Raw genomic sequence first — 18881 nt, 5'->3', positions numbered from 1 at the left:
TGTTTAAATACTTATCCACAGGGCATATTATCAGTTTATTAAGTGTTCTATTCATTGTATTGCGTCATTTTACACACACACACACACACACACACACCTTACTGACTTTTATCATCCTGTTCAGTTTCTATCAGAATTCAATGTCTAATTGGAAGTAAGTTTGAATTAATCAGACTAAGTAGTGAATCAAGTACTCTAATCAGCAGGATACAGCTGATTGCTGGAAGCTGTAGGAAAACAAGCTTGGAGCGGAAGAAAAGTCACTTAATGGTGACTGATTGTAGCACACCTACAGTGCTTCACTCAACATTGGAAGTAACAGCCAGCTAGTTTAAAAGCCTCCAGTGAATAACCCATAATATATGAGCTTACGATACCTGTCTTGTCAGCGATGGATGAGTTGCTGTTGCAGTGATTTATTCACAAGAATCTACTCATTACCTGTTTACACAGATAAAAGAATGGAGGAGGAGGGAGAGGTTGCTACTACAGAGACCAACCAATGTACTAAAATACGTTTTGCTTTTCAAAGAACATGCTCCAATATTCAAGAAGATGTGCACGCTCAGGTATGACAGATCCACCCTGGCATTCATGCTCTTGTGAAAATAATTGGGACTATTTTCAAGAGCTGACATTTTCTCAGTGGCAATGCAGGAACAATTTGAGATTTCTTTTAAAGTTCTGAATGTATGAAATTCCCAATCTTTGTGACCAAAGTATTGTAACGTGGAGCCATTTCCTCCCTATTATTTTACATCGCCTCCAAGTTGTGAGGGGGAAGATAGTCTCTTGTGGTTGGCAGGTTCTCAGCCTATCAGGTACTTAAAAATTTGAATGCAAGTGCACATCAAATAACAAATTCATGTGTACTACATAACTGAATCTATAAACATACAATTTCATGAATACATACAATTTATTGATAAACTCATACATGAACAACCTCTTAGAAATATACAGCAAGATTCTTCAATAGTACAGAAATTAACGAGGGGAATCACAATGCAGTGAGGAAATGGCTTGTGGAGAATGCAATTTTCAGAATCGTCTCATTAAGTATAATGCAATGGTCCTTGAGAATGTGTTCAGCTGGGAAAACAGTCAAAATTTACTGAAATCTTGAGAAGTGCACCATTTTACTTTCAAAACAATAAACTCAACTAGATCCTTAATAGAATTGATTTTTCGGATGCAGGTTCCTACAACTCTGATTATATTCAATTATAATTAATCAGAACTGAAGAATTTTCATTAGGTTTAAATGACACCTCTCTACTTTGTCCAATGCTACATAACTAATCAAGAATCTTTTACAATTTGCCAACCTACAAAATGTCATGTTAAGAAAGGGCAAGAAAGAAAACAAACCTGTAATGATGAGACATTCATTGTGGTCCAGAGCCTCTGTAAACAGCCGTGAAACTATGAGTTCAGGGTTTATCAAAAAACGGATTTCTTCCTGCACAAGGCCGGCACGAGTGACACCACCTCCAACAAATTTGTTTGCAAAGTCCACCTGAAAGTAAAAGAAGATGTTATGTGTTTTAAAAAAAATTTATGGTTTAAAGACAAGTAAGGAGCATTGAATATGTATCAAATGCTGTTGCATTTTTAGGGCTTCAATGGATATTTGCCTCATGGCCAGTACCATAGACCACTGCTGTAAGCAAACTCTCACTCCCTACGAACCAGAGTGTGCCGCGGCTGGATGTGTGCTAAGACCAGACCACAAGCGTCAGTAAAACACGCAAGAACTTTAATTCTGTGAGACAGTAGTTGGCTGGTGGGCTTGGGAAAGTGAGACCATGATCTGGATTGAGGCTGAGACAGGGACATGAGGGATGGAAGCCGCTGCACTGACAGCAGTGGAATGTTGAGTGGCAATAGATTTCCATTGCTCTGCTATTTTAAGTTTGAAGTGGTGATCTGCCCAAAACTGATTGATCAAAGTTATTAATATTCTCCCTTTAATTTCACCTCTTTTAGGTCCATTGTCTCTTGTATTATTTCCCAACCAAGAGGGCAGAGGGCACATTGTTCCCTGGCCTCTTGCTAGTCACTCGTAAGTGGAATGGCACACTCTAGGAGAAAGTGCTCCCACAAAAGAATCACCTTGCCTTTGCTTGCCCGCACTCCCAGGCAGTAGGGTCCAGTCGACAAAAAACAGTCCAGTTGAAAAACTTGACGTGAGTAACAGATACAAATCTGAACAGTAGCGAAGCATCATGTTACTAGCTAATCGTCATGAAGAAATACAAATCAGCAGGAACTGACAGCTAATCGGTTTTCAATTATACTCTGCAGTACTGCTAATTTAACTTAATATACTTTTTGCTCTAATATGCTGAATCTCTGGTTTACTGGACACCTTTGCCTTGTAATGTAGTTAACTCTAATGGATACTTTAAAATCATTTACTAAAATTCTTTCCCAACAATTGCCATTTCTGTGAATCTTAATATTTCCAAACAAGGTTCTTAATTGCTTTGATAAATAGTGAAATGATTAATCAACACTGGAAACATTTTTCTAACATAGTAATTAAGATCACCCAGCCCACAGTTCAACTACATTAACTTTTTCATAGCCTGAAAACACACAGCAAAAATACACAGTACGACAAAAATATATTATAAACAAAATACAGAAAGAGGTCACATTTATGAAGAAAACTAAATGTTATACACTGGAGGTAATCACATAAATCACGTGAAAAGAGGAGCACTGTAAGCTAAGATGTCCAACAATTTAAATGACCTTCAATTAGAGTTTTCTTTAATATTTATATTAATCAATAAAAAATAGGTTTACCTCATTACCTACTATCAGCAAATTAGTAATTTATTTAAGCATTTTTTACTGCTCCAATCCTTTTCCTTTTTTACTGCTACAATCCTATGTTTCACTTAAATATGCACAATGTAACACTAATTAGGTGGGTTAATTACACACTAATGAGTCACAGCACAACATGTCAGTTAGGGGTATACACAAATTACTGCATCTTGATTATTAAAGGAGTATTCAACTCAGTATAAAAGGCTTGTACATTCAACAGTTAACTTGCAAGCACAAAAATTAAGCGTTTTCAACCACAGGCTACGATGTTAGGGAGAGTCCAACTTGTCATACTGTACCAGAGGGATACAACTGCTTCATTACGGGCAACATTCCATAGAATGGTCATAGCTTCAAATCTCTTGTAAAACTTTTACACAGAATCGCAGTTCAAAGAAAACACATTTTTAAGTAAAGAAATGCAGAGACAATTTTCAAAATTGTCAGTGCCAGGTGAACTTTTACAAGCTGGAAATTAAATCTATTTTGAGATACTTCTTCCTTCTGGCACCTTAAATCCTCAATTCATTTGTCTTAAGTTTTTTTAAAACCATTGTTCTCGAGGTTATGCTGGCAAGGCCAAGTTATTGCCCATCCCGAGCTGCCCTGAGAAGATTGCTTTTCTAACTGAGTGGCTTGCTAGGCCACTTCAGAGGGCATTGAGTTGACCATGTAATTAATGTGGGACTGAAGTCACATGTAGGCTAGACCACGTGGGTATGACAGGTTCCCTTCCCTTAAGAATAGTAAAAATGTTGGGTTTTTGTGACAATTCAGCAGCTTTTATGGTCATATTTATCTGGAGGGTCACCCTGCGCCACTGTCATACCCCTCCTAAGTTTCAGAAGGGCACTGGCAGAGGTTTGGGAACAGGTCACTCAGCCAGGGATTGCACATGGAGAGCCAGGACATGGGAAAGTGGGAAAATACTTCAAAAAAGCCAATCACCATGGCCAGATTTCTAAACTAGTAAAATAGTTTCAAGGATTCAATAAAATTACCACGGTGTATCTACCTCTCTACTATAATTATTTAATCAAAGCAGCGAGAGAATGAGTACTGAAAACTATTGTTATTTATGGCCCAGTTACATTCTGTAAACAGCATTTAATATAGAACAAGATTGAACTGAATCAATAAAACAAGCAGAACTAATTTAACCTGTTGCTGTAAAAAGATGCTTGTTTGATTTGTTCACTTCAAGGTCACCACAGATTTCTAATATTATACTCGATGTAACTTCAGCTTTGTTTTGTAAGGTGCAAGTTTTCCAATTTACAATTTTAAAAGCAAATTCTTGTAAACCATCTGTAAGCAGGGCTGCAGGACATACATACCCCAGCAAAAATCAATACCTTCAGGAGAGGAGGGATGGGGAGAAAACTTCCTCAAAATATACTAAAAGTCTGCATGATTACATGCTCAATGGGCTGGAAACTGGCTCCAGAACTCTGCCAATTCTGTTTTGTAACCTGATGCACAGTTTTCTGTTCTTTTTTGTGTGAAAATGTTTGGCCCCCATGTGGCACAACTGAGCTTGGGAACTCGCAGGGGAGGAAAGACCGCACGCAGACTCTGCTACTCTCTCGAGCATCAGTATACCATTCTGAAGAAATAGAATACCAAAAAGAAATCTGTCCCCTCATATTGAACACCAAATCAATAAAGCCTCTAGTTTAAGACTGTAAGGGTTAATTGGCTGAATCACACTTCTGAGTTTCAGATTAAATCTGAACTTCTGTAATTCAGTTCTGATGCTCTCATGTTGAAAGCCACAGAGTCCTTTAAAAGCTCTTTATAAATTCAACAGAAAAAAAGGGAGAGCGCTGAGATGAGGCTATGATCCCATCAGAGCCTTGCTCTGGTCTCCGACTTGCCAGATGACAGCTGCCATTGCAGCTCCTTCAAGCATGTTAAAATGAAGTGGAGAAATGATAGAAGCTGCCTCAGGGCCAAAATTTTAAGTAGACTTTCTCAATGACCACCAGCATCTTCATGTACCTGTAATTCATTCCAATTTGCAACAAGCAGAATGCACTTTTAAAAAGCAGTGCATTATTCAGATGCTAATCTAACTGTGTCCCTCGGCAACTTCTGAAGCACTTTTCATTTTCCATCTCTAATCACAATATTAAACCAGACAGGCTAAAGAGTTATATAAAACCTTCAATTTTATTCTTTTTAGTTTATTTTCGATTTTATCAATCTGTATGCTTCTTGAAATACTGTTTTCCAAGGATGTTGAGTCTGTGATTATAATCAAACATTATCGTAATTTCTTAAGACTTTTAGGGCAACGATTATTAAAAGCTCATCCTTTTTAATGTTACAAAAAGGCTACTAGATGGAGAACTATTTCGATTTGCTTTAAAGGAAGTTAATCCCCAGGGTGTACTGTGATTGTACATTCTTCCCAGTAGTGCTCTATGGTTAAGCAACCTCTATTCACTCATAATTGCATTTGGGTAAATTCTCTAGAGTTACATGTCTGTGCATTATCCAATTAGGTACATCTCCTTAACCTAGTGAAAATCAGATGCAACATAACCTGCTGTTTGCTGTATTCCATCTCTCTTCTCCCCCCCGCTCCCCCCAACCACCAAAAAAAATGAAGCCTTGAGATTTCAACCACCTGGTGATGGAATGGCTTGACACCTTTTTAAAAATATGTCATGTTGACAATAGCCTTTGCGTTTTGCCTCGGTGGATAGTGGACTTTGCAGGGTAGCACAAACAGCACACTTATCGCAGCTGCTGGTAGACCTATAAACTGACCACAAGCCACAGGCAACTGGACAGCGTTCAGGCTGCACTAATAATCCACCAGCACGCCCTTGGAACAGGCTATTGTGTCAATTTAAAAATCAGTCTCTCAGTGTGCAGATCTGCTGCCATATAATAAGCCGAAAAGGGTTATACGAAGCAGCTTGGGAACCTGAGCTCGCAATCAGGAATCAAGCAACTTCACATTCCAGTTGCCCTCTATATGATACCTTCAATCTAAAAATGCTCTGGATGGGCTCTCACACAAGATTATTAGTGGAGCAGCATCAAAAGAGTTGCTGAATGTGTGAGACAGAGCTGCATATATATGCCAGGAACTTAAAAACTGACACAGCTGCACGTCAATATTCTATATCAATGCAGAAAATACTAATAAAGCTTCACACATAACTTTGCTTAACTGTAGCACTTTATCCCAGATGCTGTGGATGTCTGGTACACTTCCCTTGCACGCACAAGTTTAAATGCATTAAATTAATTACCAATTGCTGAAATGTGAAATGGGGTTTGATGAGGGGTATTTCTCAGGTTACTGTTATGGACTAGGCTGCTTAAGAAAGTTAAAAATATAAGAAAGATTGCAGCACAATATGTGAGGTAAATATTCAAGTCTGCAAGTATTCAAGACTTCCAGGTTGGCTAATTGGAATCCCAAATGTGGCTTTGGACTGCTCTCATTCACCTCTGGAAATAGGAGTAGACCCAATTACCTATGTGGGAATACCATGGAAACACATACTGATTAGGCTTTTATGCAACACAATGGCTGGAGTAAGTGATTTGGCCTGGTGCAATATCCAGTAAATTTCTACACTTGCAGAAAAAGACCATGAACTCTATGCTTGCTGACCACTCCTGGAAAAGGCTATAGTGTCAAATATAATTTGGTGTTTAACTCTGCATTTAAGCTTGTGCGTGCAAAGGAAGTGAACCAAGCACCCATAGCATCTGGGAATATCGTGCCTCATCATGTCAAAATGCATCAAAGCACTTCACCCTATGAATTACTTTTGAATACAGTGACTACTTTTATGTAGGAAAAAATGGTCCCAAAATCTTTTCCACAATACTGCACTGAAAAAGCTTTCTAATTGCAATCTAGTATTTTAAGTATAGTACTCTAAATTGATTAAAACACTGTTGAAATGTCAATTAGAAGGTAAATGTTATTTTAATATTTTGTTTTACATGTACAGCATTCCTGTGTTATTGGTTGGATCAAGAAAGATAATGATCAACATAGTTTTGGGTATCAGCTAATTCTGATAGCTTCCTTTAATCATTTGTTCTGCTCCTACCTGTAGCATACCATGTCCATTGTCTTCAATTGTTCCTTCACATGTGATGTGCAGCTTGGTCAGCTTTTTTGTGGACCTGAACACAAAAATATTGCAATTAAACAAATCTAATTCGTACAACTGGTATACATGGAAACTAATATGCTGTTGAAATTTAAGGAATGCATCTTTGGCTATGCTGGATATTTATTTAATCATTTTTCCAGAATATTCAACCAATCTGATTGTCTGCATTCTGGCTTAAATCTGCTTTATATCCTTGCCTGAAGTTTCATTGATAGTGGCTGCAATTTATAACAAAAAAAGTAAATTATCTCCCTTTGGAATTCCAAGTTTTCTGTTTTTCTTTTGTTTACTTATTGATGCAGTGATATATTTCTTATCCATCTCAAATTACATCTTTCAAAGTTCATAAAAATCACTGCTCCAAATACATGAAATTGGACAGAAATTACTTTTTTTTAAAAAACTGGACAAATTGTTTAAGGGAAATAAAAAAAAGCTTTCAAGTGATTAATTTAATCATCAAAATTGAAAAGAAACACCAAGTTATACAAATAGTGTAAACAGAGGACAAAGCCTAGTCCTTAAACCTGCACATCAGCAAAACAATATGTGCAAATCAGGGCCTAATTAAATTGCCGTTTGTCTTTTCCAAGGCAAATTTTGAAAAAATATCCAATTATACCTGTGCAAATGCACTAGTCAAAGTATTTAGATAAGAAAGATTGCCTTGGGCTATATGCATCTCAAGTGAACTGGCGCCATGAAATTTCACTCAAGTATCAAGTCAGTTTAATCAAACATGAATAAACCACCTCCTCGAAAGAAAATGGAAGTTTGTCACAACAAGAAAAATCGAGTCCTGTCGAATCTTGAACCCCAAACAAACTATGAACTGTCACATGCTCTCAGTGTAGCTTCATGAATTGCAAAAGTTATATCCCATGTTCAAATTACATTCATAGTAATGAGCATCCTTAGTGCTTGAGGTATGAATTTTCACAGGCCAATGCTTTACAATAAATTTACAGGCCACCACCAATCAAAATAAATTTGCACTCTGTGCCCAAACTGACAGTAAGGCCTTACTACTTGTGTATTCAGGATTTTAACCCAGGTGGAAGGACAAAGTTACCACCATCTTTTCTTGTCCTTTAAAAACAATGATAAGGGAAAAAATGTCACCCATCAGTAAATCTGATTATTTGCCAGAATTTTAAATTATTAACAAGTTGTAAATGTGTTTTAACAGTATTTATTTAATAGTACTGTAAAATCAATAGAATTAAAAATCACAAAAATCTTTCACTACCACATTTTTTTGCAAACAGATATATCTGCAACAGAGTAGAACTTCAGTCATATGTTTTTATGGCTACTGGGGGAAGTTTTAGCAGATCGCCCATGACATTACTCACAGAAAGTGGGCGGACATGCTGGTTTATGCCACATGACACACATTGTATTAACCAACCCATTCATTTATGATGGCGGATGTTGTGAAGTTGAGTTTTTCTGGGATTTTTGATCAGAAGTGAGTTGGATCAAATTCCACCAGTGTCCATTTTACTGTGAAAACGGTATATCAGTGGAATTTATTATTATACATTCCTTGACCCCTGTACTCAATTTAATATATTCACAGAATGTCTGTTGGAAGGTGTGGCCTTTCTTGGGTGAAAGAGTTTTTCTCATTCAATATTTTATATTCTTTTAGTTAAGGAAGTTAAGATTGCTCAGCATCAGACATTTGCTTAAACAACTAGTAAATGGAAACGAACACATTCAAGTGCCAGATTTTAAAATAATATTTAGGACAAGTCCCTAATCACACACATCTTCCTGCCTATCAGTATTTTTTTTAAACATTCATTATTTAAAAATGACTGATTGCCCATTATTCCTAATGCTGTTTTCTAAGCAACAATATTTTGCTTGGAAATGATATCTCTGCAAATTCAAAAGTCCTGAAGACAGGGTGAAAAGGTGCAGGACATGTACATTAAGAAGCAAACCTGTGAAACATGCAAATTATTTGCACTACAGGAGCACAAACCCAATGAAACAAATAAGCTACAAATAAAGCAGCCAAAAAGAACCCATATTTTACCTCTTGGTAGCAGTGACACTGAGATACTACACTTCTTTCAAAAAGCAAAAGTGGGCAGATTTTATTTAGAAAAATTTAACCTTTCAAAAGGGTGAAGTCATGGCAGATCTGTTTGACTATTCCTATAGAGTTTTAATGTACTAAAAACATGTCAATTAAATCCCAGTGCAACATATCCTGAAATATAACATTAGCAAACTACCCTCAAGCTAAAGGCAGAAAAGGATTTCACCAACAGCATCAATGTAATATAATACAAATTATTTAAACACACACAATGAGTTTTCCAGATGCACTACGGCAATTTATAGATTTTACTGGCTTTCTTTGCTTACTATTTTAGCAATCACATTGCTTGTATGTTTTTCTGAGGCCTTTCTGTTGATGTGAGTGCTTGTCCTCAATAACTCATGCCTGCAACAGAACCTTGAAAGAATATGTCTTCTTTGCACTTTACTGAATCAAACTGCACTCTCTGCTAGTGCCGGGGGACTGAGGTGTTGGCTCTCTGGGTGACTACTTTTAGTTGCATTGCTCTCAAATAAACTCCAATACTATGTCCTTAGGGCTGTCCATTTATCCAGCACTAACAGCGATACGGTATCAATCTGCAAGACTAATTTAGATAAAAACAAATTCTTGCAACAATCAGCTTTGTTATGTGCTTAATTTTTTGAGATCTTTAATATAGGGTCAAGGTACAGCGCCAGTAAGTGATGATATTTGTTAAAAGTTACATATTTCATATATGCTTAACTAGTAATCCAGTTCTTTTCATCTTAAATTCTTGTTAAATTGAATTTTTATCTACCAACAAGGAAAATAAACTACTGTGTTGTTTTATTAACACTAAAACTATACTGCGACAAAAAGCTATTCAATGACATACATTCTGTGAGCTGGAAAGTGCCAACTGTCAAGTGTGACTTGATTTAAATGCAGGCAATGCGATACGCTGAGTTAGCTTTCACCTTGGATGGCATGAACATGAAATCTGCCCACAGGTTCGGTCTGAGTGGCAGATGTTAAGTGGTAGAAGCGCTACATGCTATTGGCAACCTCAATCATTTTTCAACAGAGCCACACCAAACACAGCCCCGACTCAGCAATGACTGAGCAAAACGTGGTGACTAGGTACTGGTAGCTGTGCTGAAGTTAATGTTAAAACTGTATTGGCTGCTAATTAAAGCTTAATATAGGTCCACAGATTTTTCTTACCTTTCCCATTCAAGAAAGTTCTGTAGACATTGCCTCTGAAAAGTTACTAGACCAGTAGGCTCTAAGACAAAAAAAGGAATGGAAATTAATTTAAAAAAAAGACTGAGGCATCCAAAATAATAAACACACCGATAAATATACCTAATTATAACAAAACAATGTTACATTTATTACAATATTTACCTAGAAGAACCTCACATCACACTTTTAGGCAAATACCTCTTTTCTAGAGATATTGAAAACATACATTTACCTTTCACAAAGTATCTTTTGTTGCCTCTCCAGTTACTTTTTCCGAATCTCCTCTTACTTCAAAATTCAAGAAAACAGCCATGAAATAGAAGACACAGCTTGAAGTACACTATTCCTCAAACTTCAAACATGCCCATCCTTCACAAACCACAAGGTTCTCACTGCAAAGAGAGATATAACGAGGCACACTGTCCCTCTAAGAACTCGCGACATGGAGCACATAACCTCCACCTTTGCTACAAGAGGCCTTTCTGTGTGGACATATTAGGTTCTTTTTGGCAGAGAAATAGTCAAGGAGATCACTGCTTTTATTTTTAAAACTAATAATAACCCATTTTTTAAGCAATAACCTTGATTTCCCCTCCCAGTTGAAATTCTTTTTGACTACTTCCTAAAGTATGATAGGGTAGAGAAGATGTTTCCACTTGTGGGGGAGTCTAAAACTAGGGGCCATAAACATTAAATAGTCACTAATAAATCCAGTAAGGAACTCAGGAGAAACTTCTTTACTCAGAGTTGTTAGAACGTGGAACTTGCTACCATGAGGCAAACAGCATAGATGCATTTAAGGGGAAGCTGGATAAGTACATGAGGGAGAAAGCAACAGAACAATATGCTGATAGGGTGAGATGAAGTGAAGTGGGAGGAGGCTTATGAGGAGCATATAAACCTGCATAATGTTTGGATTTAATACATAGCATTTACAGCACAGAAATACCAAAAGGCCTGTTTCTGTGCTGTAAATACAATGTATTAAATCCAAACACCCCAAGAACAAACTTCAGAAGGTGTAGGATATGACACTTACGATGTGGTGGTGGTGGTGGTGGGGCGGACAGGGAATAACTACATATAAAGAATGAGAGATACTGTACTTAAAGGTGAGTAAAATGCCTTTTTCATAACCTACTTGTAGGAGCCAAAGCAGAGTCCAGTATAGCTTGCCAAGCTGTATATCTCCCTTGAAACTAAACCCATTCAGGATTCTTTGCCCATTTTCCCCAAAGAAAAGACTTGAATATGAGCTAGGTTAAGATGGTTTTTTAACAAATACATGCCTAAAAGGGGCTAACTTCCCAAAATGGCTTATTCTGAATTGTGTATCAGTTGGCAGACGAATAGCAATTTCAACGCAGATGGGATGCTCTCTCAGAAACGCAAACAATGGACAATTCATTAGCTACGTTTGGTTATTCAAAAGGACGCTTCACACCTGGGTATTTGAATCTTTTTTCGATCACGGTAGTTGCTGAGAGAGGCTTTTAAAAATCAACACAAGCACCGGAAGTTGAGCAGCAGAAGGGTGCAAGAGTGGGCTAGCACTATTGTGTTCTTTTGTTTTGTAACAGTACATGAACAGAAATGTTACCAATTGTATCAAGCAACTCTCATCAATTTCATTGCTGTGTGTTTTACCTATTGTGGAATAAAGCATCTTATGATTCGAACCAAACTTCTCAGCCTATGTTAACTCAGCCCGCTTTCAGAAACATCGAGGGAGTACATGTGCGTAGGACAAGGCGATTGATCCAGAACATAGGGGAATTTTATTGTTTCATTCCTGGGTCCCGCAACAACAACAATTTGCATTTATACAGCGCTTTTAACGTAGTAAAATGTTCCAAGGTGCTTCAGAGGAGTGTTATAAAGCAAAATTTGACATCGAGCTACATAAGCAGATATTAGGACAGGTGACCAAGGTCAATGAGGTAGGTTTTAAGGAGCGTCTTAAAGGAGGAGCAAGAGGTAGCGGGGTTTAGGGAGGGAATTCCAGAGCTTAGGGCCTAGAGAGCTGAAGGCACAGTCACCAATGGTGGAGTGATTAAAATTGGGGGTATGCAAGAGGCCAGAATTGGAGGAGCGCAGAGATCTCGGAGGCTTGTTGGGCTGGAGAAGGTTCCAGAGATAGGGAGGGGCAAGGCCATGGAGATAAAGGATGAGAATTTTAAAATCGGGCGTTCCCAGACCGGGAGCCAATGTAGTTCAGCGAGCACAGGGATGATTGGTGAACGGGACTTGGTGCAAGTTAGGATACAGGCAACAGAGTTTTGGATGAGCTCAAGCTTATGGAGGGTGCAAGGTGGGAGGCTGGCCAGGAAAGCATTGCAATAGTCAAGTCTAGAGGTAACAAAGGCATGAAAGTTTCAGCAGCAGGTGAGCTGAGACAGGGGCAGAGAAGGGCGAAGTTACGGAGGTGGAAGTAGGAGGTCTTAGTGATGGAGTGGCTATGGGGTTGGAAGCTCTTCTCAGGTTCAAATAGGACGCCAAGGTTGCAAACGGCCTGGGTCAGTCTCAGACAGCGGCCAGGGAGAGGGATGGAGTCCGTGGCTGGGGAACAGAGTTTGTGGTGGGGACCAAAGATAATGGTTTCGGTCTTCCCAACATTTAGTTGGAGGAAATTTCTGCTCATCCAGTACTGGATCTTGGACAAGCAGCATGACAAATCAGAGGCAGTGGAGGGGTCGAGACAGGTGGTGGTGAGGTAGAGCTGGGTGTTGGCAATGTACAGATGGGACCTGACATTGTGTTCCACGCTTGTAGATATAGGGCAGTAAGAATCAACTTCCATAAGAAGCAGACGATCAGACTGCTCAAGGGAGTGCCTGATGCCAATGAACCCAAGTAGATATCTGTGGCAGCCACGAATTTGTAGAAAAATGTTTGGTGAAAACGTGATTATCCTAATCGATGTTTTACGCATATTTTCAAAAGCAAAATGCTTAAAACTCAATCATGCTATTGTTACTGCACATATGAAATGAATCTCAACTCTGTCAGAGTCAGGGCTCTCATGCAGCTTCAGTAAAGCAAGCTGCAGTCTTAAAATAAGCAATTATTTCACTACAGGTTTGCCCAGAGTTTTGTTTCCATTAGACAAACTGCTGAGACAATTTTCTGGCACATTTTGTGCTGCCTTCACTGCAACAAGGGACCCCTCTGGACTTCTACAATGGCATTTAGAGCCCATTTAAGATTTACTTAAGAGCAGGGCAAAAAGACAGTATTGTAATTCATTTGGCTAGAATTAATTTAGCTGTTACATTGGAGAGGAATTTTGGATGTGACTCTAGAATTCCCCTGTCCTGGTGCCAGATGAGACTGCAGCAATGTATCCTTCAAAACTTGGTCTCAAAACTGAACTAAATCTTTTTTCAGAGTGAATAGTGACATTCTGTGGCCACTTCCTGAAACATGCTGATCGCACCAATTATGCCATTTCTGATACGTGGGCAATTGCAGCAGTCTTGATAATGTTATTTTCTGCAAAAGTGCGATCTTGCCGACTGCGTCACTTTCTCCACCTGTGAAGTTTGAACCATCACAGGCTTATGCTTTTCTTCTTGCTGCTTTTTAGCATTTTATGCTACTTCAAATTGCTAAATCAAAGAGCTGTTCCTTTTGTTTTTGTGTGTCAGGATCTGCTATCTTTTACTAACACTAGAGTAGCTGCTTGTGATGAGGAGTTTGCTTGTAATTCATAGTGCGGCAAAACGCAACACAGAAGGAGTGCCCCTTCCATACACCTCCCACCCCCATCTTCCTTCAAAAGTCCTCAAAATCTGCCTTTCTGACTACGCTAAGGTAACCTTTCCAAACTCAGCTCCTATCGGTGTCCAGTTGTCTTTAAGAAACACATTGGGATGTATTATTCTATTAACGGTTGTACAAAAACACAAGTTGTCGTATCAGAAATCATCATTGATTTCTCCAATATTCCTTCATATCATAACAGACATAGCTGTGCTAGATTAAAAAACAAAAATGGAACATTTAGATTGGTGGGAAGTCATATTTCTGTTTCAACACCCATTTTCAAGTTGTCTTTAGATTCCTAATTTGATACAATGATCTTCCTCCCCGATGGTAACAAAGGGCTATTTCTGCAGTAAGTAGAACCACCTTAAACATCCACGTCCACACCGGAGTAGGTAACACACCTTCTGCACTGGAACTTAGAATTTATAGAATCTAAGAAGTATGAATAGTCAGGGATACATTTTGTTAAATTTTACTTAAAATTCATTTTACAACAGTTAGAGTAATTGTAAAACTACTATTCTTTTCTTTTTTCCTGACACACACACACACACAATAGGATATAATTTTTGCTGCAAAAATCCACGTAGGTTTCATTTTTACCTTATTTTACTTTTTCCCTGAAGGCTCTCACACCACAGTGCTCTCAGGCCTCCAACAATGTCACTCTATAAATAAGTGGTCAGAAGTGTACAGGCTTGACCTGGGGGGAACTAATGCTTACGATTTCCCCTTCCTCCCTATGATAAAGATCCTGACTTATGTTTGCAACCTTCACATAATGGCTAAGATCAAAATTCCAGATGTGGATAGTAAAGAATATGAATCCATGCTTCACTACTGTATGGCACTGCGCACTTGAACTTCAATCTGCTATTTTATATGGTGCTCTATATATTTAATTGTTAATATCACAAGATCAGTAATAGGATTTCAGATGGTCCATTCATGAAAGCTTTGATCTTTCAATTCTATTTTATTTGCAGAAGCTTAATGAAGAACTATTAACGCTTATTCTAAGTAGTATGAACCTACTTTTTTCTGTGACCTTTCTGAAGTAGCAGAAAAGAGTTTTAAGCTTTTCAGCTTTCTTGAGTGAAGATCCTTCAAACAATCTGAGAAAATAATTAAAGCAATATTAAAACACAAGAAAAAGTTTCCACAATGAAAACAAGAGAGGGAGGAGAATGATGACAAGAAGATTAAATTTGTATTAATGGCACAAGTCATATCTAATAGTTTCTCATATAGCCAATATCAAATTGGTTAAATAAATTACTCCGGCTGCAGCAACCTTGAATATTTTAAGGAAATAAAACATGGGTACTGGAACTGTTCTCTAAATCGTGACGAAGGAAGCTTAATGCTGTAACAAAGAAATACACATTAATTCTCATCTCTTTACTCCTCACTGGTCTCATTCTTTTCAAAAAGCCTGAGAAACAAGTGAATACCCAAGGAATTTCTTAATGAATTGTGTACCTTTCATGGTCATTTTAATTTTTAAAAAAGTTTTTAACCCCTCAAGCAGTATTCAAAATAATGTAATGCTCCATTCTGAAACCCTTGAATGTAATACCATTGTCTTTTTTTCCTTTGCTAGACCCAAGTAAATGCTAATCTATTGTATGAAAAGTATTCGCTCCCTCATCCGACTGCACAGCTTATTTAGTTGCTTTCTACATCATGTCATTGTTCCTAGATATAAATATCACTCTCAGAGCCTTTCAAATAACAAGGTTGGGAATGAAATTGCTAAATCTAGGCTGATGCAGTAAAAGCCCTTCAGGCTACAGATATCATTTCTGAAAGCCGATTCCACTATACGACTGATTTCACTGCCAAACTAAAGTGACATAGTGTTTTTCATCAGCCGGGTGAACTGCTGCATGCCTTACGGGCAAACCTTTTTTTTGATGAAGGATAGCCTTCAGGATAACTTAGCTTCCTGGGTAATCCCTATTTTTTATATCAGAGTTCGCACAGTGACAAAACTATTTAAAGCTGTTCACTGAATATTAGTGCACAGTACTTCCCTTCTGTTGTTGTAGTCTAAGGAAAAAAATATTTCCAGTTTGCTGTCATTAGACAGACATTAAACATATCCATGCGTCTCTGTACAGCCCAAGTACTCCAATGTAGTTTTAATTAAGTATCTTGCTCTCTTACAGAAGCTATTTTCTATTTGCCAACTTCCATCGGAGTGATTTTCATTTTTGAATTATTAATGAAGTCATCCAATTATGAAAAACATTACTCAGTTGATGCCTGGATTGTTCTTTTTGATGTTGAATGGTTTATTTTCTATAATTTGAGTATCCACAAGTTTTGTGTTAATTCAATTATTCAAATATAACTTTTCTGTCACCGTTTGCATTTACCTTAAAAACGATGAGTAAATTTGATATACTGCATCTTGTAATTCTTTGCTAACTGATCAATTTGCATATTTTTCTAAGCCTCAACATATAACTATTAAAATTCCACTTTGAATATACAGGTTGTCTAGAAATGGCCTGTTACAACCATTGCTTTCAAATCAATGGCTTTTACTTAAAATAGTAAACATTTGGGGTGCAATTATATTGCCACTTTTGTATCACTGCAAAGTAGTTTCCACTTGAGTAAACTCTGGTGCCAGGAGTCAATCAAACTTTGGAATGCAGTGGTGTGAAACTCCTTCAGGCAATCACACATCGTGGGGCCTGACACTGGGTGAAGGTGGACTTTGGGGGCACCTTATAGACTTATGCAAAGGCTTTTATACGTTGAGAAAGCATCAGCTCCCTCTGTGCTCTCAAAATAAACAATTTTTCAACCTGGAGTGGAGTTTTATACCTGGGTGTGAACATAGTGGGTTAATTAACGGGTCAGTTGCTGTCTTTTCTATGTTTCTACCTCTCTATCTCTGTTTTTTTTTTGTTTGTTGTTTTTTTTGGTGATTTGTATATTCTGAGACCTGGCAGGTAACACCTGTCTGTCTGCACACTGATTGCCTTGGCAACGGGCAGTTGAAAAAACTGTCTGTAATCACCAAGCATTGTTCTGTGAATTATAAATGCGATTTCATTTCGAGGATTTCATTTTCACATCGTTCACCTGACGAAGGAGGAAGCCTCCGAAAGCTTGTGAATTTAAAATAAAATTGCTGGACTATAACTTGGTGTTGTAAAATTGTTTACAATAGTGGGTTAAGGCACTAGATCAACAATCCAGAGGGTGAGTTCAACTCGCACCATATCAAGTTGTGAAACTAAATCCAAAAATTCTGGTAATTTGCGGATTGGCACCAGAAACGAAAATGACCCTAAAAGCCGGATTGTTCTAAAAACTCAATTTTGTTCACTATTGCCCTTCAGGGAAGGGAACTTGCCATGCCTACTTTGTTCTGGCCGACACATGACAATGTTGACTTTTAATGTCCTATGAAGTGACCTAGCAAGCCACTCAGTTGTAGAAAACATCACTACAGAAGGCAATGAAACAGGTTGAAAGGCAATCTGCACCTTCAAGTCTCAGATTAACAGCATAGTACAACTACAGCCAAAAGACCCCTTTATATTCTTGACTCTGGTGTTTGCACCACTGAGTCGTCATGTAGCCAACAGTAACTCCAATGTAAGCCAGCTGGAGTTGCTACATCCAATGGTGGGAAGACCCACTTTTTAACCAATCACTGGTTCATATCGAAGTTGCTACTTGTTCAACAAGAACTGCACCTCCCGTACTGGCAGTGCAAATAGCCCACTGGCACCAATATAAAAAGGGCCTCAAGTCACAAAAACAATTGTTGATCAATCTGTTAGGTGTAATTTAGTCAAGGAGCACAGATGAGAAAGCCTCATTCTCTGATCAACCTTTGATTTGCTGATCAAATCCTATCTCTATCGTGAATTCTGTTGAAGTGGATACAATACATTTATTTCCATTTCATAAAATGGACTCTAAAAGAACACTTACATGCACTTTTGTTCAGATTCACATTTCAACTGATTTACAATGATCTTTTATCTAAATGATCTTTCGCACCATTTTATATTAGATGCTACTGTCACACAGCTTTTTGTGTTTTTTCTCCTTAACATCCTCACCTCTACCGCAAGCCCACGGACAACCTCACGATGCTCCACTTTTCCAGCTTCCACCCTAACCACGTCAAAGAGGCCATCCCCTATGGACAGGCCCTGCAAATACACAGGGTCTGCTCAGACGAGGAGGAACGCGATGGACACCTACAGACGCTGAAAGACGCCCCAGTAAGAACGGGATATGACGCTCGACTCATCGATCGACAGTTCCGACGGGCCACAGCAAAAAATCGCATAGACCTCCTCAGGAGACTAACACGGGACGCAACCAACAGAGTACCCTTTGTCGTCCAGTACTTCCCCGGAGCGGAGAAACTACGCCATGTTCTCCGCAGCCTTCAACATGTCATCAATGAGGACAAACACCTCGCTATGGCCATCCCCACACCTCCACTACTCGCCTTTAAACAGCCACCCAACCTCAAACAGACCATCGTTCGCAGCAAATTACCCAGCTTTCAAGAGAACAGCGTCCACGACGCCACACAACCCTGCCACGGTAACCTCTGCAAGACATGCCAGATCATCGACACAGATACCACCATCACACGAGAGGACACCACCCACCAGGTGCATGGTTCATACTCCTGTGACTCGGCCAACGTTGTCTACCTCATACGTTGCAGGAAAGGATGCCCCAGAGCATGGTACATTGGCGAGACCATGCAGACGCTGCGACAACGGATGAACGGACACCGCGCAACAATCGCCAAACAGGAGGGTTCCCTCCCAGTCGGGGAACACTTCAGC

The 18881-nt window shown here is 38.6% G+C and overlaps 1 protein-coding gene across 2 annotated transcripts in view; it reads right to left on the bottom strand.

The window, feature by feature from the left end:
- Window positions 1-18881, bottom strand: part of parga (poly (ADP-ribose) glycohydrolase a) — a 163481-nt gene that overhangs the window by 40042 nt on the left and 104558 nt on the right. For both annotated transcript variants that reach the window (XM_067972525.1, XM_067972524.1), the window contains exons 10-13: window positions 15079-15158; window positions 10255-10315; window positions 6924-6999; window positions 1372-1519 (exon numbers count right to left, since the gene is read on the bottom strand). In XM_067972525.1, coding sequence (XP_067828626.1) covers window positions 1372-1519; window positions 6924-6999; window positions 10255-10315; window positions 15079-15158 — 365 coding nt within the window. The remainder of the gene's footprint in view (window positions 1-1371; window positions 1520-6923; window positions 7000-10254; window positions 10316-15078; window positions 15159-18881) is intronic.

This window comes from Heptranchias perlo, chromosome 36 (genome assembly GCF_035084215.1).
Source record: "Heptranchias perlo isolate sHepPer1 chromosome 36, sHepPer1.hap1, whole genome shotgun sequence".
Classification (NCBI taxonomy): domain Eukaryota; kingdom Metazoa; phylum Chordata; class Chondrichthyes; order Hexanchiformes; family Hexanchidae; genus Heptranchias; species Heptranchias perlo.
This window is presented reverse-complemented; position numbering and strand designations above follow the sequence as displayed.